The sequence below is a fragment of the Halictus rubicundus genome, chromosome 13, assembly GCF_050948215.1.
Source record: "Halictus rubicundus isolate RS-2024b chromosome 13, iyHalRubi1_principal, whole genome shotgun sequence".
Classification (NCBI taxonomy): Eukaryota; Metazoa; Arthropoda; class Insecta; order Hymenoptera; family Halictidae; genus Halictus; species Halictus rubicundus.
The window spans coordinates 11,054,898-11,079,669 of record NC_135161.1 but is presented as its reverse complement, the minus strand read 5'-3'; the positions used below and the strand labels follow the sequence as shown (position 1 = coordinate 11,079,669).

The 24,772-nt window shown below is 43.8% G+C and overlaps 1 protein-coding gene across 5 annotated transcripts in view; it reads left to right on the top strand.

The window, feature by feature from the left end:
• The window catches only part of LOC143360551 (uncharacterized), a 407,529-nt gene that overhangs the window by 356,349 nt on the left and 26,408 nt on the right, over positions 1-24,772 (top strand). For all 5 annotated transcript variants that reach the window (XR_013083300.1, XR_013083299.1, XM_076799507.1 and 2 more), the window contains exon 3: positions 19,248-19,467. Coding sequence is in view for 3 of the 5 variants with exons in the window: in XM_076799507.1 (XP_076655622.1) it covers positions 19,248-19,467 (220 nt within the window). In the remaining 2 variants the exon portion in view is untranslated. The remainder of the gene's footprint in view (positions 1-19,247; positions 19,468-24,772) is intronic.

Below are 24,772 nucleotides of genomic sequence, written 5' to 3'. Positions count from 1 at the left end.
ACGCTTAAGGTCTCAATTTGCAAGGTGCGCACGTCGGTCCAAGAAGGGAAGAACGGGAAGTCGCGATAAATTCCAGGTACGAGAATTAATGTTCGAAGACGGGGGGTGGGGACAGGGGGCGGAGAAAAGAGAGAAAGAGAGGGAGAGAGAGAGACATTTGGTCAGGGGGCGACTGCATCCCCTATTCTACGACGGGGTGAATACGCACTGCATACTGAGCGGAACATTACCGACGTTATAAATGAGAATCGTAAAATATTATGTCACGTTCCTCCCTTCTTCTATTCCTCCTTTTCTACTCGCGCTGTCCTACCACTGCTTGCGCGATTTTCTGCGAGATGGAATTTCCGTGACGAACACACCTGGCCAGATGAATTTTCTAGCTGGCCCTCCTAGTGTGTATTTTTAAGTTTTTAATTAGATTTCTTAGGGGTAAGCGGCGGGGTTGGAGCTAGACGCGTGGCGAGGCAATATTTGAGAATTCATTTTGAGAAAACGGTCGGAGATAGTGAGATGGAATTTTGTGGGCGTGTTTGTACATGTTTGGAGTGATAGTGTGAATTTTTGCGAGACCTGCAACTGTGTTAGTATGCTTAAAATTATTATTTTTCGGAAGACTGTTTCGCCGTCTCTGAGGGTAGTAAAATTGAATTATTGGGGCCCGGCGTTAATTGGTCGAAGGAGTAGGTAAATTAGCCCACAGGTGATTTTGCACGGAGGTATTCGTTAATAGTCGATCAATTATAGTCGACTCGATGGTGACAGGTTTGGTAATTTTATTCGAACGCATGGCTTTGGTATGTCAAAGCGAATCGGTCCGAGTTAATTATTGATGACCGTGTGTTCCGGGTGGTAATAAATCGTTGATTGCTGATGTTTAGCGAACAATTTACTGTGATATTTTATACCCTATTTTACGACTATACTCATTTTATTAACATAGAGCGAGTAGCTACCACCGTAGCGTACCGTTTTGGAAATTATTCTTATTAATAATTTAATCTCTGGACGTGATCATTTTAATCATTTGGACACTTGGTTGGACTCTGGTTGGACATTTTATGAAATATTTCCGATAATATTCTGTGTTTTACGATTGTCTTACATGTGTCATATGTCGAGTCCATAAAAGAATTATTATAATAGCGGTGTCAGTTTATGGCCTCACTTAACGTAGATTAATTGTAAATTAGGGATAGGACACTAAAAAGAATATATTCGGCAATTGGAATTTATATTTCCGTAGGCGAAAATATTGTGACAACCTTTTTGCTGTACTCCTCATTCGGGAGTTCTCAATTTTTCGAAAATGATTCCGAATTTTTCTACAAACCTAAATAGGCTTGTCCTAAAGGGCAAGCTTCCAGCTTTCAATTCGGTTTTTAAAATTCCAAAAATTCCAACGGGAACACATTTTAAAATTGATTCGAAATGGGCCATTAAAATCGAATAATTTTGCAATGTTATCGGTCGGGAGTTTTCAATTTTTCGGAAACGGTTTCGAATTTTCTTACAAACCTAAATGAGCTTGTCCTAAAGAGCCAGCTTCAAGCTTTCATTTGAGCCCTTAAAGGCTAAAAAATTCCCGCAGGAATACAAGTTTTTTCAATGACATGACAGTTAAGAGATTGCGTATTTCGCACACACAGTTACTGAATTGTATACAAGAGGAACAACGTGGCCCTAAAATTGTAAAAACTCGTCACTCGCAATCAGGATCAAGAGAAATCGGATCTTTTTACCGAAGAGTGTCCGGTGCGCCAGTTTCGGCCGGTTTAAATCGGCATCGTTAGTGCACGCGACTGGCAACGTCGTCGTGAAAATATTATGACACCCTTTTTGCTGTTCTCCTTCTTCGTCTGTCGGGCCCTTCCAGCTCGCGGATAAAATTACATCGCCCACGCGGTGACTTCTGAATTATGGTTTCTCCTCGCAATTCCCGCGATCTTCTCCTCTCCCCTCCCTCCCTTTCGGTGCACACACATACGCACACGCACATACACACACCGGTTGTTTCGCCCGTGGCTTTCCACCGTGTCCGTATTGTGTTCGACGGTACGATTCGCAACCGGGTCGAAGGCAGACATAATTAACGAGCGTAACAGCGACGACCTTAAGAGTTTCGCGCTCGTCCCGCGCCGATATTTATGTTATTCGTTAGCGAGCGCAATTTAGGCAGCCCCGGTGAAATTAATTACACGCCGGGAGGATCGTGCACGAGGAAAGAAAACGAGTGAGAAAGAATGAAAGAAAGAGAGAAAGAGAAAATGGTGGAACGAGGAGAAGGTTGCCGGTCAATCATGCTCTCTCGGATGCGTGTATATCGGCGAGGGACACAACGGTGATCCGGCGTTCGCGGACACGTGAAACGTGGGATTGACTGTTGCGGACGGTTAACTTATGGCTCGATAATTGGTATAATAAGTTGTGGGTGAAGCTCGAGAGCCCGGCGGCTCGTTAGTCGTAATTCCTTTCGGCGGCGGCGATTATTTATCGTCGCCGATTCCGATTGTATCATCGCAGTGGGCTTGGTAGCTGTTATTGATAGCTGGCCAGAGAGAGAGAGAGAGAGAGAGAGAGAGAGAGAGAGAGCGCTTGATGCAAATAGTCGGCGCTCCAGCGAGCGTAAAAAGCCCGATCGATTGCTCCCTGCCGGTGACGGCAGTTATACTGAATCAATGGCCGCGGCGCCCTAAGACGAAACGCTGCGATCATGCGTTCCGCCGATTTTAATTGCAGCCGGATACAGTGCACCGGGCTCTGGACATTTTATTTACTGCCTCTTGTATTTCAGAATTGCTCTTCGTCCGATACCGGGCTGCTTGGCACTGTCGAAAAGGTAGAAAACAGATGTGGTGAAATCTTCACCTTGGCAACCCAGAAGTTTTTAACAATTTACCATATAATCCTGTACACCTTGACGCGGAAATGCCAAAAATCGAGGTTTCAAGGCGAGTAATTGGCTGGTTCAAAAGTTATGCGTGTTTAAAGTTGACGGATTTTATGAACGCTCAGTTACGATTACGTGGCACAAAAAATAATTTATATCTGATGTAAAAAAAGAATGTAAACGTGACGATAGTCCATACACAAGAAAAAATTTAGAAATTGGCGGCAATCAGTGTAATGCTTGTTCATTCAGTTCTTGGCATCGCAAATTTATGGAGCAATTACGCAATTAGAAATTAACTTCTGTTAACTCTTCCTACCATTACAGACAATAATTGCGGCAGAATGTTGGAGCTAATTAGCGCAGGATTTAATAGCCTCGGTGGTTACGTGTTAAATCTAAATTGAGCATAGATAAGATGAAGATTTTTTAAAAATTTTGCAAAGTTATTCCATGCGTAACATTAAATTTGTTAGGATTCAGATTGTCACGGGGAGATCAATACAGAAATAACAAACTGCAGACAACGGAAAACGGTTTAATAACGAGAGAACATCACCGTGAATGCAATATGGAGAAATAATTTTCTGTCATTGAGCGCGATTAATGATCCCCTTTCGAACCGCGCTCGTGCCGCTAAATTTATTCATGCGTCCAAATAATTAAATACCGTTTCGCTTAAATCGATCATGGTGGAAGTTAGAGATGGAATTAATGGTCCGATAGCACTTCAACAATTTCGCGTTAAAATGCTTAATGAGAAGAATGGAAACCGATCAAATTTCCAGTCGCCAAATGCCCGTTAACGTTTTATATCAACACGTTCGCCCGTTGATATCAATAATAACCGGCCTGGGAACGGATAACGCGATTGTTCGAATTCATAATAAATATAATACGCGCGTATTACGTATTGAAACTCCTGACCAAAAATGAATTCCTCGTTCCGCTTTCCCCTGTCAACGAAATCAATTTTCTATGTCAAAAGTGGTTCACAGAAATCATTAAAATCAGAAAATTATTGAAAATAACTTTTTAATCCTAAAATTTTTATTTTCCATAAAAATCCGCGGTCTAGTTAGAACCATTAATCACTTACTGCGAATTTTACGCATGTACCATAGAAATTGAGTAAGGAAAACATAAAACAGTAGAAAAATTAAAAAAGAATTATCACCGTAGTACTTGATCAAATTTATAAACAAGAAGAGAAAAGAATATTTTGCCCCTGGTGCTCTACAATTAATGCAGGAAATTTTTATTTTGCATAAAGATCCGCAGTCTATAATCTAATCTCGAAAATGTAGCAATCGAAGGACCAGTAAAATTCAATTTCCACCATATAAAATATTGTACTTGCTAAATGAACCACTTGATTTAAAGCAATGATAAATAAAGAAATAAATAAATAATAAAATCAATGAACTCATTCACGTCGATTACTTGGACAGTGCTTGCTTGGACAGTTTAGTTAGAGAAAAGTTGTTTAACGTTACCGTTCAATTTCGTCCGTAACAGACTATGCGAGAACCCACCAGAAAATCCCATAACACTTCCGAGCCTCGTTCTAAACCGATCCATGGGGTATTCGCGCGAGTAGAATGCGCCGACCATAGCCGGACACAGAAAGAGCACGGACACGGGTAAATATCGCCGGCTATTTTCGCAGAAGGACAACCGGAGTCGCATGCGAAATTTCCCACGGCGTTGCGCTCGGCGCTCACCGTTCACAGCGCTCGCAGCGCGACCACGGTGCAGCGCGCTCGGCGCAGCGCTGTGCAATTGAATCGCGGGGCCGGCCCTGTTACGTAATGCGGAGCCTCGTTCGAACTCGAAAAACAATCGGTACGCGAACGAACACTCAATCAACATGTGACCCGTCGAAACGTTCTTTGCAATCGAGCATACACGGGTTTAATTGGCTGCAGGACCGACCTGCACGTACGAAACGCCCCCCTGCACCCCCACCGCTGCACCATTGTGCACGGACGGTCCAATTTGCGACGCGGATTCTCGCTCTGATCGGCTGTCACAATTAAAGTCGTAAAATCGCGGACTAATGGTCTCGTTACATTAATTCCAGCCGGCGTTGCGCCCCCCAGGGACGGCGGAAAAAAAAATCGAACGAAACACACAGGAAACGCGTGAAACGCCCCCGATAGTTTGAACCCGCGAAATACGCTACGGCAGTCATGGTTGTTCACCGATTTACGAATTTTCGTTGCGGTTGGAAACCATTTTGGGATGAGGATCTTTGTTTTTGAATATTCAACATATTTTTCGCAGACAACTGCATTGTGCATCTGTGGGTGATACTGATGGGGCTAGGTAATTAAATTGGGTATTTGTTCGGATCCGAGTTTTCCTGGAATTCTAAATGAACCTATCGCAATGTGCAGTTTTACAGCTTCAATTTGAGCCCTCGAAAGTTCAAAAATTCCCGCGGGAATAGATTCTAGGATCGATTTGATGTAACTCCTTGAACTCGAGTGATTCTTCTCCCTGCCATCGGTTGGGGGTTTTCAATTTTTTGAAAATGATTTCGAATTTTCCGATGAACCTAAACGAATGTGTCGTAAAGCGCAAACTTCAAGCTTCAATTTGAGCCCTCGAAAGTCCCGAAATTCCTACGGAAACATATCTTAAAATTGATTCGAAGTAACCCTAGAAACCGAATAATTTTTTCCGAAATACCAATGTTGGAATTTATCGATTTTTCAAAACGATTTCGAAGTTTTCTGCAAACCTAAACGAATGTGTCGCAAAGTACAAACTTCGAGCTTCAATTCGAGCCCTCAAAAGTTCAAAAATTTCCGCGGGAATAGATTCTACAATCGATTTGAAGTAACTCTTTGAACTCGATTGATTTTTCTCCGTGCTATCAGTCGAGGGTTTTCAATTTTTCGGAAATGATTACGAATTTTTCTGGCACACATAAATGGATCTTCAAGCTCCAATTTGAGCCCTCAAAAGTCCAAAAATTCCTACTAGAAATCAAGTTACATTAATTACATGTTACGTTCCAATTAAGAGTGCGTTTCCTATAGACTCTTGCTACGATAGTATAAAAATATAAGGAGAAATATAGCGATCAGTAGAGCTAACAAATTATCACAGATAAACGATGCCGACGTCGCATTGCGACCAGACAATTGTCAAGAGCCCGCGGTAGCCTAACGCGAGCAATCGAAATAATTCAGTGGCCAAAGAACACGGTCTATAAATCCGTCGGCTCTAGATCCAATTTCCATTAAAATTTATGCAAATCGCGGACAGAAATCTGCGGGCAAAGAAATCTGGCTGATTTGTATGCCGCTCCATCGGAGTCACGTCATCGAGATACAGCCAGATGTCAACGTATAATTTCGCATCGATCGCGACGCGACGAGACGCGACGACGGTGTCTCCTCGTGTCTTTTCTTACCGTCCCGGCATACAATGCGAGAGACCCGGAGGAAACTGTTTAACTTTGATCAGTTTCCGTTCTCGCCGGTTATATCGTAATGTCCCCGACCTATTTCGAAGCGAGCTCGTTAAAACAGAATTTATGTCGCCCCGAAAATGTCTGGCGTCTTGCACTTGCACCGGGTAATAATGCGCTCGATCGAACGCGGTCACCGTGCATTATTCTGTTCCTCCGATAAAGTATCATACTTAACGCACGGGCTCTCATACGTATGTATATCTATCATCGCGTTATTAATTTTTCGTTTATCCTCTCCTCGTTTCCGTTTATTAAATCTCGGGGCGTGGGGAGGAGGCGAAGCAGAACGAATTTATGGTCCCCGACGAAAAAGAAAAAAAAAAAGAAAGAAAGGAACAACAGCAAATGCAACAAGCTTGCAGATAATTCCAGTTTTATGTGTCGAAATTAACCCCCTTTTCGGCTCGCAGAGCTCATGTTATATATTTAACAAAATTACGTTTCAATCGCTGGCATTGATTAATGCGCTGTTATTATTGCATGAAATGCTGAATTTATGAAAATTGGATGATCGAGGAAGTTGTAAAGCGAATGGGAAAGTAAATTGATCGGGCTGACGCTTTTATCGGGAACTTCCAATCTTTTTTTTCTTTTTTCTTTATTACTATGGTCCATTATTATTATGTTCTACACTGTGTTTAATATGTATCATTCAATTTAATCGAACAAACTTCTTCCAACTTCTTTGATTCTTTTTTTCACTTTTTCGTTAATTGCTTAATTTTCTTCGAGTTAATTGATTTTTCAATGTAGTTGTTCTAAACTCGTCCATAATTGAAAGTTTCTCCATTTCGAATTTTTTTTTTGAACAAAACTAATACATATAAAAATTTAAAATTTTCGTGGCTTTATTTGTCGATCTGTAAAGAATATTCAGAAAATGTTCTGTGCATAGACAATCACTATGTTCGAAGTCATGGTTCCAGGTCCGATTTCCTCATTTTCATGTGTTTAAAGAATAAAATCAAAAAGTAATTGATTGTATCATTCTAAAATTGTTCTCCCAGTCCGCGAGAACTTGAAACAAAAATACATAAAACGCAAATTGAGTAGAAAACAAATGAGAGGAGCAGAAGGATAACACTGTGACGAGAGAATGAAGGTTTAAAAAACGGAAATAATGACCGGGCGACAGCGAAGTCAAATGTTATTTTAAGAAAACCTTCGACGACCGTGTCGTGTCGCTTTCTTTTCGCGCGAATCGGTCCATGAAACCGTGAATTTGCATTAACATCCGCGGTGTCCCTCTCTCTCTCTCTCTCTCTCTCTTTTTCCCTCTCTGTCTCTCTTAAAAATTCCGTTTCTCGTGTTACTTCGACGTCGTTCCACGAGACGCGCGAAAGTGGCGATAAGCATAAGAGGCGTCCGCGTCAAGTCCCGGGCAGAAACGGTTAACAACGTTACGTCAATTAACGTCCGCGGAGAGAGCCCGTCATGGAATTAAAGGAGCCCGTTTTACATGATAATTCCGTGCGTTTCGCGTTCGATACCCGAGCCGGGCAGAACGCGCGCGTACACTTCTCGTAACTATTACTCTTCCGCTTGAGCGTTCGTTGAACTGTGTCAGGCTTCACGCTTTTAAATTGTTACACCAAATTTTCGCATCACTTCACGAAAATGACAAACTAAAATAGCATGAAAATCGTATATAATACAAGATATATAAAATTGTTAATGTTCTACTAATCACAAATACGGAGTGCATCAAACGCTCACCGAGAACATCTAGACCCGTAGCTCCCCCATAAAAAAATGTAATCCCCGTTTTCGGCTTACAGTTTTCCCATAGATCGTCTCCTCTATCCTATCCTATGAATCAGAGTCACCAGATCGAGACTTGCCCCCCACTCCACCTTCCCCTTCCACGCCGCTATTCCCCCACGCCACGAGCCGGTCACGTGACGCGTTACGTCTCCGTCTCCGGTACTGGCAGAGAGAGGATATTCCCCTCGATTCGTGCTCCCTCCCCTAATCTGGCGACTCTGGTCAGAACCTATGAACCTGTCTCCCCCACTCTACCTTCCCCTTCCACGACGCTATTCCGACTGATTCGCGTCGTTGTCACAACGTCACGTGACTGATCCGGCAGAGAGAGAGAGAGGGGGTAAATGTGAATTCCCCTGATCAGCGGCAACTCTGCCACGAACACCAAAGAACACGGGGCGATCGTTTCATGTTCCCATCGGTTACCAGGGTTCTTTAATTAGCCGTTCTTTGTTCGTCGCGGATCAACCGTCAAAGGACCGATTGCGTTTCGTTGTGCAACAACGACGTCTTGCATCTCGCCTCTCAATTATTCGGCCGCGCCATAAATGGCCGAAACAGGAAAAACACAAGGGGGGTCGGTGGGATGGGTAGAATAAAAAGGAACCGGCGTTTGTCCCTCCGCGGCCGGAGAGGTCGGGCAAAAGCCGAGGTTGCGAGGCATCAAGGTCAGCGTTCCTGTCTAGAAGCGACGTCTAGTTGCCCGGTAAAAAGGATTAAATGGCGGCTCCGCCACCGTCATGGCAGCGATCCCGTCGGTCCCCGCGAACGGCCGGGCAAACGAGATATAATTCCACGGGAAAACGAACCGTACCGCCTTGCCCCCGGGATTCTCTGTTAATGATTATCTAGTCTGCCCGTCATTCGAGATTATGCTACGAACACAGCCCACACGCTACGTACACGTAGATACACACGCGTGCGCGAGCGCGCGCGCGTCGAACTTTAATCGCGGTCGCCAACTCGAATGCTTTCGACCTCGGTTTCTCGCGCTTTGATGGTTTTCATTTCCAACGGTGCGTGCCCCGAGCCGAAGTTAATTAAAACAAAAATCGATCGGACGTTAATAATTGGACGGGACGAAGCGCGCGCGATCGCCCGCGCTCTGACTCCGGCTTTTTCTTTCTCCCGCTCTTGATCGAGATCGTTCAAAGAATTTCTAATGCTTCTCTGATCGAGAAAACAAAAATCGAGCGCATCGGTGGAACCGACTCGCCGATCGGACGAATTGGAAATTATATTAACCGGCATCGTCCGGGATCGGTTCCAGTCGGAAGGGAATCGGTCGGAAGTTTTGAATTTTTCCAAAATGATTTGGAATTTTCCCGGAAACCTAAACGCACGTATCATAAAGCGCAATCTCCCAGCTTCAATTTGAGCGCTCAAAAGTTTAAATATTCCTACTGGAATAAATTTTAAAATCGATTCGAGTTCCCTCGAAATCAAATAATTTTCCTCCTAGCTGTCGGTGAGGAGTTTTGAATTTTTCCAAAATAATTTGGAAGTTTCCCGAAAACCTAATCACACGTATCATAAAGCGCAATCTTTCAGCTTCAATTTGGGCGCACAAAAGTTCCTATATTCCCACTGGAACAAATTTTAAAATCGATTCGATTTCCCTCGAAATCAAATAATTTTCCTCCTAGCTGCCGGTGAGGAGTTTTGAATTTTCCTAAAATGATTTGGAATTTTTCCGAAGACCTAATCACACGTATCATAAAGCGCAATCTTTCAGCTTCAATTTGGACGCTCAAAAGTTCCAATACTCCCACTGGAATAAATTTTAAAATCGATTCGATCTCCCTCGAAATCAAATAATTTTCCTCCTAGCTGTCGGTGAGGAGTTTTGAATTTTTCCAAAATGATTTGGAACTTTCCCGAAGACCTAATCACACGTATCATAAAGCGCAATCTTTCAGCTTCAATTTGAGCGCTCAAAAGTTCCAATACTCCCACTGGAATAAATTTTAAAATCGATTCGATCTCCCTCAAAATCAAATAATTTTCCTCCTAGCTGTCGGTGAGGAGTTTTGAATTTTTCCAAAATGATTTGGAACTTTCCCGAAGACCTAATCACACGTGTCATAAAGTACAATCTTCCAGCTTCAATTTGAGTTGTAGAAAGTGAAAAAATTCCCGCTCGAGATCTCGATTATATTGTTCCCAATCGACAGCAAAGTCCTGTAATGGAACGAGCTGCGAATCACGCGAGAGGATCGCGATCAAATAAAAACCGATCGGTTATCCGATCGGAGACAATGACGGTCGGTCAGAGCCGTCGATGAGCTGCGACGAAACAAGTCGCAGCGTGGCATCGGAGCACTGGCAGGTTAATTAAGAACGACCTGAATACGACGTCGAGATTGTACGTATTCGCAGCAGCAGCCGGCCTTGGCGTCGCGAGTCGACGAGTCGGCGTATAATGACGTATGCCGGCGGTTAACTCAATCAGAACGTGTTCCGTCCGACCGGTCTATTATTCATTCTCCTTCTGGCGAGCCGCTCATCAACGATGATCACCTTAAACGCTATTCTTGTTCACTTATGCGACACGCCGCGCTACGATATTGAATAAAATTGCGCGCCGGAGCACCGCGATCGTGGTCCTCCCCTCCCCCTCTCGGCTCCCCTCTCCTCAACGGTGTTTTCTTTGAAAAAACCGTGTCGGCCGAACCGACGATTGCTCGCTCCGGCAATCATTGGGACCGGCTTGTACGAATATCGAATCGCTAATGCTGAAATTTATTGCTATCCTTGGGCGCAGTCTGCGACCCCCTGAGACGCGTGTCCTACAAACGCGTTCTTGGTGGCGATTACTCCGCAGAAAATGCAATGCGGGTTCGATACTGTACCGTCAACGTTAATGTTCTGCTATTTAATAAACAACCGAGAAGTTAACAGAATGGCAAAATGCATTTTCAGATGACAGTAGAAATTATTTTGGTGTCCCAAAATGTACTTCCTTGAAGAGGGCGATTCTTGACGCCATTTGAAGTAACTTTCTCCTTTGCGAAAATGTTCTACGAGGCTTCGTTGAGGAGTTATTAACGAAAAACACAGGCCAATCGGAGCGCGGATACAGCAGGCGCACTCTGACTCAGCCAATGCCAACGCTGCGCTCAGCAGGAGCTGTCGCCGGGGCGTGTTCCCTCCGCTATAGCCGCGCTCTGATTGGTCCGTGTTTTTCGCTGATAACTCCTTAACAAAGCCACGGAGAACATTTTCGCAAAGGAAAAAGTTGCTGCAAATGATCTCGGGAATTATCCTTTTCAAGGAAGCACAAAATTTTTGGGAAATAATCTCTTTCTTACTAATACAAATTTATGATTTGTGCTTTGTCAAGACTGGTATTACTTTTCCATCAATTTCCAATAGGAAACAATTTTACTATAAAGCTCAATTAACTTCAATAAAATTTAGTAATAAACGTATATTTGGCCCAGTCTTCGAGAATTCGTATTCGCACAAAAATCAGCACTCGAATTTTTATTGAGCTTTTTTTAACTTTTCCAGAATTTTTCTAAAGTATTTAAATAAAAAGTTTGAATTTTCACGAAGGCCTAATTTATTTCATGTTCATTCTGTTTTAATTTAACTGGGAATATAGACAATGGTAATTTCCCGGTACAGTTGACTGAAATTCTTGTTCCTTTCATTTTCACAGTGTGCATACATCGCGTGAACGAAGATTGAATTTTAGCAGAAAAATGAAGTACGTCTTTGTCGCATATATTTTCTCGCATAAAGAGGCCGTGGGTATTTACAGCGAATTTAAAGTGTTACAAGTTTGCACGTCGCAGATTTTTCCCTCGACCGTTCAATCTCCGCGCGTAAGTAATTGCACGTTATTCACTTCGACGATGGCGTAACGTTTTTGCAACAGAGTAATTCATCGTGCCCGGGTATCATGGACGAAGAAAGAATTCATAAATTTTCTTCCGGCGCGCTGGCACTCTCGGAGCCTGTTAAATGAATTATGCAAAATCTTTGATCACCCGAGATATATATATGTATATAGGTATATACGATGACGGTGCAAGGCTTTATCAAATTATTATCGCAAATACCTCCGGGGCAGACTTCTGTTTTTGACGTTGATCAGATTAAGATAATTAGAATTTATGAAATATTGGGCATCCTTGAGAATTTCAATGAAAACGACCACCTAGGTCGAGAGCCGATTTGCATGGGATACTTAATTTCGCTCGGTTCCTGGTTGCACGCGCTTTCCAATCATCGATAAAACATCTCCCCAATTGTATTCGCACGGCAACAATTTAACAACGTCGAAAACAATTTTTCTCGAGCGGTGCGAAATTAATGTGCACAATTTATTCCGATTTTTATTGCCATTGACGATTCTACAAATTAATATTCTTAATAACTGTTCATTCTTCTTTTCAATCGCTATTCCCAATCACTATTCCTACTCATAAATTCCCAAAATTTGATTTACTTAATCCTATACTATTCAAATGTTTTAAAAGATTACTTGATCTATCCTACAGTCTCTTCAACAATATTTTATGTTCACGGCGAAGCATTATAAAACTGGTCTGAACGCCTAAATTTTAACATTTTTCAAGAGAAATCTGCAAAAGTGTGCTACGCTTTTAAAATGAATTAACACAATCTGAAATTAATTGGTAGAATGGAAAATGAGTCGACACGATTCATAGTGAATTAAAGCGATTCAAAATGAACGAGTACGCTTTAAAACGAGTTCACGCAATTTGTGACGGATTAAAACAATTTAAAACGAACGAACACAATTTAAAATTCTATGTGGATTAAAACAATCCGAAACGAATGAATGCAATTTAAAGTTCGAGTCGATACAATTTGAGATGTGTTAATAAATTAATTTTATACCCCGTTAACACTTTATCCACACCTGAATCCTATTAATAGGGGTTTCAGTAATTGTACCAAAATCTTCTTCTTTTACATTCTAATCTGGAACGACATTTTTAGATGATGTGTCGCAGGGGATGAAATTGCAATTGTTCGGCCTGTTGGAAGATGCACCGAAAAAACTCTTTAGCCAAGGACTTTTAAAAATTATGAAATAATCGTCGCCGGGGAGGCAAAAGCGTTGAAAAGCGGCGATTTCGAATTCCGAACGGCGGTAAAAGTTCGCATCCCCCTTGGCCGGGCCTGTTTCACCGTTGGCCCCGTTCGTTGGCCCTTTTCGACATTCCGACTCGCGTTTGCGTAACGGCGTTCGCCAATTATGGCCAGACAGCCGCGGCAGCGAAATCTCGCCGGGCAAACGAGCAGATTATCTGGAGTTTTAGCCAGCCCGAAGGTGGTCCCAGGCTTTTGGAGGCGCTTGCGTAACAAGCGTCCCCCCTCTCCCCCTCTCTTTCTCTCTCTCTCTCTTTCACTCTCGCAAAGATACGGCGACGAGACCACCGTTTGTCCCGAGGATTGCGAGATCCTTTGCGGACGCGCCTTTATTGGCCGGCCTCGAGGATCGTCGATGCAACGACACAACGACAACAGGAACGAAAACCAGGAGAATAAAGCGTCGGGGGTGGTGCGGATTTGCATAACCTGTCCGATTGCGGGGCGATAACGCGGAACCCGGCCCCCAGGCCGGTATTGATATTTTGATGCGAGCCCGGCTAGTTTATATTCACGCTCTTACAACCGTCTAATCACGAGAAATGTATCTTTAACCGGCTACCACGCTTCACTGCGCGATAACTTTCTGTCAAAACACGCCACCTTTTATCGCACACCGTGCGCCACTGTGGAGTTTGTCAGCGTCGCGTTCGATTATGCTTGTCCGATCTTTATTGTGCCTTTGTTATAAAGGAAGTTCTAAAAAGGATGAAAAGGTTGACAATTCCCACGGAAATATATTCTAAACTTTTTTTTTTTTTTTTTTTTTTTTTTATCGTGAGGAAATGTTTTATACATACCCCGACTCCCTGGGGGAAGCCGGGGTTATGTGGGATTCTCTCCGGGGGGCGGAGCCCCCGGAGACTACCCACTAAAACCTCACGCCCACCTAAGCTACATGGGAGGTGCCTGGATCACGCGAGTACTCAACAGGACACCTCCCAGCTAATACATGCCACCCCGGGGGAGGGGGTTAGCCTCCCCCACTGCCTACGCTATAAGACCCCGGGCGGAGGGACCCGCCCGGTGTCCCCATCCCTGGAACCTTCGGATTGGGCTTCCCGAGCCCCAGCTCGGTCCACCCACAGCTCCCGGAGTCCTCGTGCCCCGCTCGGGGCCAGTGTCCCGAAGGAACCAGCCCCGGCCAGAGCAAGAGGACGCCGCCACCGGAAGGAAGGGCCGTCGGAGGCGCGATCCGGCACGCCCCGACCCTTCCTTTCCCCAAAAACCCCCCACGGTCCCCCTCCCCTATCGGGGGGAGGGGGGACCGACACCCCCCACTAACCGGGAAACTATCCCGGGGGGTGTCGGCCAATCACGGGGGGAGCTACGCTCCCCCCCGGGGGCCCGGGTCAGCTCGCACCCCGGGCCCCCAAATTCAGCGCCCCCACAGGTGGGGGCGAAACAGGGCGCGGGGATACTCCCCGCGCCAAACCCCCTCCGCCCCCCACTCCCGGGGGCAATGGTTGACGCGGGGGAGACCCCCGCGCCCTCCCATCCCTCACCGCCCCCCTCGTGGGGGGCACACGCCGGCGCGGGGGTCGTCCCCGCGCCCACACCCTCCTCGCGGAGCCCGGGTCCCGTTCCCGGGCCCGCAATATATTCTAAACTCGATTCGAAGTAACCCCTTGAAATCAAGTTATTTTCCTGCGAGCTGTCGGTCGCCAGTTTCCAATCTTTCGAAAATAGATTCGATTTCTCCGGCAAACCTAAGTAAACCCATAGTAAAGCGCAAACTTCAAGCTTCAATTTGAGCACTCAAAAGTTTGAAAATTCCCACGGAAACATGTTGTAAAGTCGATTCGAAGTAATCCCTTGAAATCAAGTTGTTTTTTGCGAGCTCTCGGTCGACAGTTTCCAATTTTTCGAAAATAAAATTTATTTTAGATTTTTCTAGCAAACCTAAATAAACCCATCGTAAATCGCAAATTTCAAGCTTCAATTTTAGCCCTCAAAAGTTTGAAAATTCCCACGGAAACATTTTCTAAACTCGATTCGAAGTAACCCCTTGAAATCAAGTTGTTTTTCTGCGAGCTCTCGGTCGACAGTTTCCAATTTTTCGAAAATAAAATTTATTTTAGATTTTTCTAGCAAACCTAAATAAACCCATCGTAAATCGCAAATTTCAAGCTTCAATTTTAGCCCTCAAAAGTTTGAAAATTCCCACGGAAACATTTTCTAAACTCGATTCGAAGTAACCCCTTGAAATCAAGTTATTTTCCTGCGAGCTGTCGGTCGCCAGTTTCCAATTTTTCGAAAATAGATTCGATTTCTCCGGCAAACCTAAGTAAACCCATAGTAAAGCGCTAACTTCAAGCTTCAATTTGAGCACTCAAAAGTTTGAAAATTCCCACGGGAACATATTCTAAACTCGATCCAAAATAACCCCCTAAAATCGAATAATTTTCCTGCGAGCTGTCGGTCGGCAGTTTCCAATTTTTCGAAAATAGATTCGACATTTTCAGCAAACCTAAATAAACCCATCCTAGAGCGTAAACTTCAAGCTTCAATTTGAGCACTCAAAAGTTTGAAAATTCCCGCGGGAACATATTCTAAACTCGATCCAAAATAACCCCCTGAAATCGAATAACTTTCCTGCGAGCTGTCGGTCGGCAGTTTCCAATTTTTCGAAAATAGATTCGACATTTTCAGCAAACCTAAATAAACCCATCCTAGAGCGCAAACTTCAAGCTCCAATTTGAGCACTCAAAAGTCTAAAAATTCCCACGAGAACACGTACTGAAATCGATTCGAATCACCTCAGCGCATAAGACCATTCACTAAATGGGCAAATGATCTTTTCCCAATAAACACACCGCCGCGTTTTCAATCTCACGAATTCCCCAATGAAACTCTCACAGTTTACATATAAAAGTACGTACTTTCAGACGTCAGTACCAACATTTCAGTGAAAAATGTTGTCTCGTAAAGAAAAATTGTTCGGAGCCCTATAGTCTGTCCGCATGGTCCGCGGTAACAAGTAAGCAAATGTTGCAAAGTGCTCCGGCCGGGCATCGCATGCAACAAAGTGGCTGTCTAACGGCGCTGTCTTTCAGACAGTGTCGCCGGAGTGTCCCGTGAAAGGGGGCTGGGATAAAAACTGCCATCGGTGGGACAGGAATTAACGACGTCCACGCACGACGTCGGACGCTAAAAAGTCCGGGGCTGTCCCCGGTATAAGGCTGTCTCCGCGTGTCAGAGCCCGGCGTCGGCGTCGTCATATTAACGGGTTTTCGTAATGGCACTATGTACGCAGTCGTAAATTGCTGCGGAACGTCTCACGGGCTGACACGTAACACGGTTGAAGCCCGGGACGACCATAACCGGGCATCAGCCCGCGGCCTTCCAACTTGGGCACGCTCGAACCGTGCACACGAGCATATATCGATCAAGAGATGCATCGTACCACCCCCTCGCTCACCCTAGCCCCCTGCACTCTGTATCGCACCGGCCCGGGGGTTGCAGTCGTTCCAAAAATAACTGTTAATAACTGTTACATAAAGATTCCGGGGAGAAACAGTTACGAAGAAACCGAAATGATGTAATAACGGAGCCACCCGCTGCTTCTTTCGCTATCGGTTATGGCCCCGCAATCTGTTCTCCTATCGATTCCGTGTCGCATCCGCTCTACACAGACACCCCTACGACGATTTCACTTCGATTGGTACTGAGAGTTCCGAAACAGGGAAATGAAACTTTTTTTTCATCATTTTTTGACGCTCAATGCTCGAGGAAAATTTTTATTCGCGTGTACCAGGTGTAATTTTGACATCACAATTTTATTTTTCAGCTTTTAGATAGCAATAGTGTCGCTACAGATTACGTGCATTTATGAGAAAAATACGCAGATCGAAAGCAAAACTATATTTCTTGAGAAAGGACGATTTGTCCATTTGCTGTATGGTCTCGTGCACTGAGGGTACAGAAAAATGAACTTCTGTAATTTTTTCTTGACAGAAAATTTGTTTGCATCGAAAAATCAATATACACGTCTGAATGTGCATACTCTTAAGTATAACTTGTGTAAGTTTCATTGAAAAATTGATGAAATTCAAGACGTGACAGTATATTCATTCGGAAAAGACAAGTGATCCATTTCTTAAATGGTCTCGTGCACTGAAGACGTGGAAAAATGAACTTCTATCAATTTTTCTTCACAGAAAATCTTTTTCTATCGAAAAGTCAATATATACATCCGAAAGTGCATACTTTCATGCGTGAACTGTGTAATTTTCATTGAAAAATTGATGAAATTAAAGACGTGACAGTATATTCATTCGGAAAAGACAATTTGTCCGTTCATTAAATCGTCTCGTACACTGAAGAAAAAATGGCATGGCAAAATGCGATTGAAAAATTCTCTTTACTCATGATTTCCTTCGAATTTGACCATAAATTCGTCAGTTCAAAAAATTTCGAAATATACTCTTGGAAAGATATTTTTTAAATCCTATTCATGAAGAAAATGCTAACGAAGTACAGATCGTGTTCGAACCTCTAATGTGAAATACTGTTTCAAGCCAATTCAAATTCACGGGGACAATAGGCCGAACAAAAACGAGTTTCTCTATTCTCTAGAGGGTGTGATGGACGCTGTATAAAATGAACGGCGTGCTCAGAATTTTCATGGACCGTCGATTGAATTGTCAAAGGTTGGATTCGGTGTCGGGTACGTAAGAAACAGGCGTGACACGTTCCGTGGGTAGTTTCGGGGATACAAAGCGCAAAGTTTACAGAGGAAATAACCTTTGGCATTTGTTCAAGCGATCCCGGGGTACAACCCCTGAGACACGGATAATGGAGATTGACTGTACGACCGCGGGACATTGAAATAAAGAGGCGGAATCACGTAATGAAACGAATATTCTGTCTGCAACCTACTTTCGCGGCACGAAACGGACACACACACACACACACACACATACACACAAGCGGTTGCTCGCTCGCGTGCTACCGTGCGTATCCATTGCATTAAAGCGACGCCACTGCATTATGCACAGAACGCTTAAATTCCGGTTATTGGAACAATTTGCCGAACGCTTCGATAATTAACCAATCACGTATAATTGTAGCCGCACACGTGCGCCACTTTGTACACAAATAATTCGATTTTGCAAACAGCTTTACGCCGCAGCCTATGCGAATCGGATCGCTATTCGGAAGACAGTTAACTGAGTTTTCACGAACGCGAAAATATTACTTCTGCTACACAGAAAATGCTAGAAAAAGTTTCGAAAAGTTTCTCTCTAGAGGATACGTCACAGACGTGTAACAGTAGAGTCTTTAATTTCATCAATTTTTCAGTGAAACTTTCACAGTCTATGCATGAAAGTATACACTCTCGGATGTGTCTATTGATTTTTCGATAGGAAAAAATTTTCTGTCAAGAAAAAATTATAGACCGTTAATAAAAATTAGAGACCGTTCAATAAAAGGAGAAATCGTCTTTTTCGAATTAATGTACTGTCACGTCTTTAATTTTATCAATTTCTCAACGAAACTTACACAAGTTATACTTAATAGTATGTACATTCAGATGTGTATATTGATTTTTCGATGAAAAGAAATTTTCTGTCAAGAAAAAATTACGGAAATACCGTTTCTCCATATTCTGAGTCCAACTTGTTTCCATACGGCAGAAGGACGAATTCTGCCGGGCTTTTTGAAAATTTCCGGACTTTTAATGCGTCGAATTGAAGCTTGAAGATCGTACACAAAACGTATGCGTGAGCTTGCAGAAAAATTTGAGATCATTTTAAAAAATCGGTATCTCAAAAACATGAGAAAACTCTTTCCCGTAAATACAAATATGTTGACAGGTTAAGAATGCATAATTTAGGCTAAGAAACCGTGCGTTGGATCATGCGGTCAGCTTCTCGCGTGTGTGCCGTTTAAAATTGCCGGAGGCTCCGATGCGAATCGATCCTCTTTCGACGGTGATACGCTGGGACGTATAACGAATGCTACGCGTTCTTGTTTCAGGTTGCGACACGACCTTGGAGCCCGGATCAGGGCAAGACGCGGGAGATGACCAAGCTTTGCAACCATAAGAGGAAACTTTTGCTGCCAATAACGGCGGCCAGCAGTCCTGTTGCATCCTGCACGCAGGCGGTCTCCTCGTCGACTTTATCCTCTGGACCGACTGTAACCGCGATTCACGTGAACGCAGACTCGCCCACCTCGCCGGACAAGGCCAGGAAAGGTAAGAACGCGACCTTGCCAACCATACTCTCCTCTGCGACTTCGTTAATTTCGTTCATTGTGCTATTCGCTCCGTACACAATGACATTGCACCCCCCATCCCCCTCGCGGATGCGCAAACAGTATTTCGTAGATTCTTTCTTCCCGTGTCATTCGGTGTACGCAGAGTATGCTTATTGCTGACGTGAATACTAAAAGGCACTTTATGGTACTCCATAAAAATAGTTATCGGAAGAGTCCAATTTACTTGAGATTTTTTAGTGGAAATAATTATCGGAAGTATCGAATCCAATTTAGTTGAGATTTTTTTATGAAACTAATTATCGAAAGTATCGAAACCAATTTGTTTGAGATTTTCATTACACGCGCCCCAGGAAGCAAATTTATTGTACCATTTTTGTGACCTTAATAATCGCAAATTTAAACGTTTCAAATCCGTTTTTGACGGGACCCGCAATCTTGGAACATATTCCCGACATTTTTCTGATTAAAATTACATCAACACATAATTTGAATGGTGCTCGTTCAATTCAAGCATGTCGTGAATGAAACGAGCAAATAGGGTCGAAATTGTATAGCGTTTGGTGTCGTTTTCATCAGAACAATGTCGATAATGGTTCACGGTATATAGTAGAACTTCGATTGTGTCCTTCGATATCCGGGCTTGTTTGTTATGCCAGTACGTTTAAGTTAATTTACTGGTTGCACGTCCACGTGTACTGGAGCAGCACACCGATAAAACGAACCCCCGAAGGATGAAAGATCAACCCCTGACACGATACGTTCACACGTGGTTGACCCCCAAAAACCGTGAAAACTAATCCTCCCTCAGTTGCGAGGCTCGAGACAGAACCGTATCGTCTTAATTAGAAAACATATTCTCCTCCCCCTCGGGGTAATCTCGCTACGTGAAATCGCTCGGAAGGAATTTTTCCACCGAGGAGAGTCTCCAATCGATCAAAATCAGAACTCCCCTCCGGGGAAAAGTTTCTTGCCGTTCTGAAACGAGCCACGAATTCGTCGAACCCGATCGCATTATACATACTCGCCAATCAATCTCACGTACACGTTCCCGGCCGCGGGCGCCCACGCACTCACCCACACCCGTACAAACACATAGAAACACGCGCGCACAGAGCGCACACATACAGCTTTGTCCGAAAGAAGTTTTCCCATCGATCCGTCGTATTAACAAAGTTCCGACGGTAGCCGGAGCGGCGCGCCATAATCGCCCGGGAACGTTTATTCGACGTCCTACCAGAAAACACGCGGCCGGAAACTTTTATTGGAAGACGACCAAAAGTTTTTCCTGTTTGCGGGGCTGGTTTTGTCGAGGGCACGGTCCTGGTCGCGATCATTAGACCGGGAGAGAAAAATACCAACGAATAAAATGCTCCAGACTATGGGAACGATCATGATTTACGAGGACAATGCGTTTCATGCATCCGAATCGTTCACCAACACACTCGTCACGTTTTTCCGATTAAAACGAGCCCAAACACGACGCAGTTCGGTCCACGTTTGTTTGTTTAAATCCGGGATATAGTAGAACCTCGACTATCCGAACTGACCACTGCAATCGGAGCTGTTAGCTAGTTAGTGTTGTCTAGATTGAATCGTTACCGATTTGCGCAACGAATCATGAATCCTTTTCGATCGGAAAATGGATTCATAATTCGTTGCATTTTGAATCGGATATAATGGATGTCGGTGGTGTTCGGATAATCGAGGTTCCATTGTATCGCGAATTAAACGAGCAAATACGACTCGAATTGCATCGTGTTTGGTATCATTTTAATCGGGACGATGTCGCCGATACGGCGAACTATATTTTGCATAAGAACGCTATGATTTGTTCCAATATTTATAATCAAATTACTTAGTATTTCCGATCGGGAACGGTTGTTTTGCCACCCCCTCAAGAGGAAGAAGGGATGATGGGAAGGGGGAATGATGTATCACCGGTGTCGGCTAATCTCTCCGTCCGGATTTCATTACTAAAATCCTATAACCGTCTTTTTTTTGCTCTTTTTCTTCCGCTTTTTCCCCGGCGCTCGTTTCTTCGCCTTTCTTCATCGAGCCGCTAATTAAACGGGCTGTTATGCCGAGCGAGCTGTTATTCCTCCCCCGCTTATGGTTCCGGGTGTTGGGGAGGCGGGGGTTGGCGGAAACAATGGCCCGGCGACGGTGAATTGAAATTCGCCGGAGTGTATTTCGGTCCACCGGGCTTTACGATTTAAAGAACAATCTTGCTTACCTTCGGTTACCTACTTGGCAAGTTTTTAACTGCGGCCCGAGTGTCACCCGCCGCGATTTCTAGTTATTTACGGGGCTGCGCTCGCCGAGCGACTTCAGGTTAATAGTTGCCGTATACATCCGCCGAGTGAAATACGGATCAGGTGTTTTAATTGCTCTTCTTAATAACGGCCTGGGTGGTATAAATCGTTTTTAATCGGTGGCTGTAAAACGGCTCCGCGTTCTGCAGCGTGGATCAGAGTTCGTTCGGGGATGCTCTGGTAAACGGATGCTGAACTATGACAACCTAGGAGTCGTGATCTTTGAACTCCTGTGACCCCGACAGGGGGTGAAACGGCACACCGATATATTCTGATTCGTTTTAAAATTTTATCTTTCTTCTTATTATCAAAATTCCACACAATCTAGTACCATTTTTATAAGATTCTATTTTATTCCACTTTCTCATAAAATCTGTCCACAAAAATTGAAACATCCGCGGTCCGCGATCATGCTCGGTTAACTCTTTGCACTCGAAGCTATTTTAACTCCAATACAAAACATTTATTCCAGCCTAGAAAATTACCCTTCTATAAATTTATTCGTGCAATACTGAAATGTTTAGTAATTTATTAAATACGCATAAATTTAATAATGTAAAAAATATTTTGAATACACCAATTTTTAGTGGCGCCTTACAGTCGCCATTCGAGTGCTGAGGGTTAAATTTACATCGATTCGAGAGCATCGCGAGAGAATAGTAGCCTTGTGGAAATTTAACCGTGCAGATTTCAGTTGAATTTCACCGAGGCACCGTTGGCGCTGATAATTCCCCGAAAAAAGTGAGTGGCGCTGAAACGAGTCACCCGGTATATGCCGCCGGTGTCGCCAGTGTTTCTGCGGGGCTTTATAGGGCCGTTTTAACATCGACGCAAGCGTTCGCGCTCACGGGCGTCGCTTCGATTCCAATTTTCCGGTGATATAAAACGACGTAGCCCGAGAAAACGTCGTCGCCGCTATTTCTCTTCTCCCCCTATTTCCCCACCCCTGCCCCCCTCCCCCCTGCGATTTCCCTCTTTCTCGGGCATTTCAACGGCACGCGGAGAGGTAATACGTTCGCGTGCTGTGCAAACACACACCCCCGCCGAATCCGTGGCAGGGGGCGGCGGTGGTGGCTGTGGCCGGGGAGGCTGCGGGGTCGGGGGTGGTTGGGGAAATAAAAAGAATAATCCACTGGCGGGACGAGGGGAATCGAATGAATCTTTATCGTCGTCGCTGTTCCACAAATACGAATCTCAATAACGAAAGTCGATTTCATTTTTCCACCCCCGCCGGTTCTTTTCGGTTTTACTCGATCCGGCGCGACGGGGGATGGGAGATGGAAGTTTTATATGTCACCGCTCGCCAAGAAGGAACCTCCCACGGCCCGACAGTCGAGAAGCGAGACCCGATCGACGCCATTGATGGAGGTCCAACGGTTCGTTACTCGCGTCTGAATTTACTCCCGCTTGGTCGATATGAACGCGCAAATAACGTTTCCGGAATTTATTTCGCGATTCCGCGGCCGGGCTTTGTTGACTGCCGGTCGCGGGGCGCGCCACCCCTCCACCGTGTATCAACCCTTCGCACTCGGAGCTGTTTTCCGTCTGCGGACGCGGAAATTAATACAAAGGATTAGAAATTACTGAAATTATTAATATGAATTCATATTAATTAGTGTCCTCCTTTAGTATCTTGCAAACTTTTTACTCTGCACGAAGATCCGCATTCTAGACTATTTTCGACATATTGAAATTATTAAATGTAGAACTACACACCGTGTCGTTTAGCTTGTGATCCTTACAATTGATATAGAAAATTTTTATTTTCCATTAGGATTCGTAAAAAAAACTTACACAAGTATGTACTCAAAAGTATGTACATTCAGATGTATGTATTGATTTTTCGATATAAAAAAATTTTCTGTCAAGAAAAAATTATAGAAGTACATTTTTCTATACCCTCAGTCCACGAGACCGTTTAAGAAAAGGACAAATTGTCTTTTCCGAATGAATATACTGTCACGTCTTTAATTTCATCAATTTTTTAATGAAACTTACACAAGTTGTACTTAATAGTATGTACATTCAGATGTATGTATTCAGTTTTCGATAGAAAAAAATTTTCTGTCAAGAAAAAATTACGGAAGTCCATTTTTCTATACCCTCAGTCCACGAGACCGTTTACGAAAAGGACAAATTGTCTTTTCCGAAAGAATATACTGTCACGTCTTTAATTTTATCAATTTTTTAGTGAAACTTACACAAGTTGTACTTAATAGTATGTACATTCAGATGTATGTATTGATTTTTCGATAGAAAAAACTTTTCTGTGAAGAAAAATTCATAGAAGTTCACTTTTCCACGTCTTTTCCGAATGAATATACTGTCACTCCTTTAATTTCATCAATTTTTCAACGAAACTTTCACCGTTTATGCATGAAAGTCTGCGCTTTCGGATGTATATATTGATTTTTCGGTAGAAAAAAATTTTTATTTTCCATGAGGAAGCGCAAAAAAATAAATCTGAGAATTGTATCAAATTGTGGAAGGGTAGTTTTCTCGTCTTGTCATTAGAGCGCAAAGGGGCGGTAAATCTCGTGTATTCTTGATCGTTCTGCCGAGTACTTTTTCTTGTGCCGAAGAATTTTCCGCGATGAGCAAATTCCCCGTGATTCTATCGATCATGGCGTTGCGGTGGCGCTCGCCCGTACGCCCCGCGACGCTGATACTCCCGAGAAAACAATTTCACAGGGATTGCACCTCTATCCACCGTACCGGGGCGAATACCCGCAGCTGCGCTTTTATCGTCTTCTCGCGCGCGCTCCGAGCTTTTTCGTAACTTCGAACCGGGTTTGCCGATAAACTGTGCTACACGAAATTCTCCGAACTTTCGAAACTGCGGTGCAAACATTTTCCTGAACGCCTTTCGCAATTTTAAAACTGTAAGAAAGCGATAAATACGAATTTATTCTGCGACGGCAACGCTTTATAGAACAACGTAGCCGTTCGTAAATAAACAAAGTACTACTT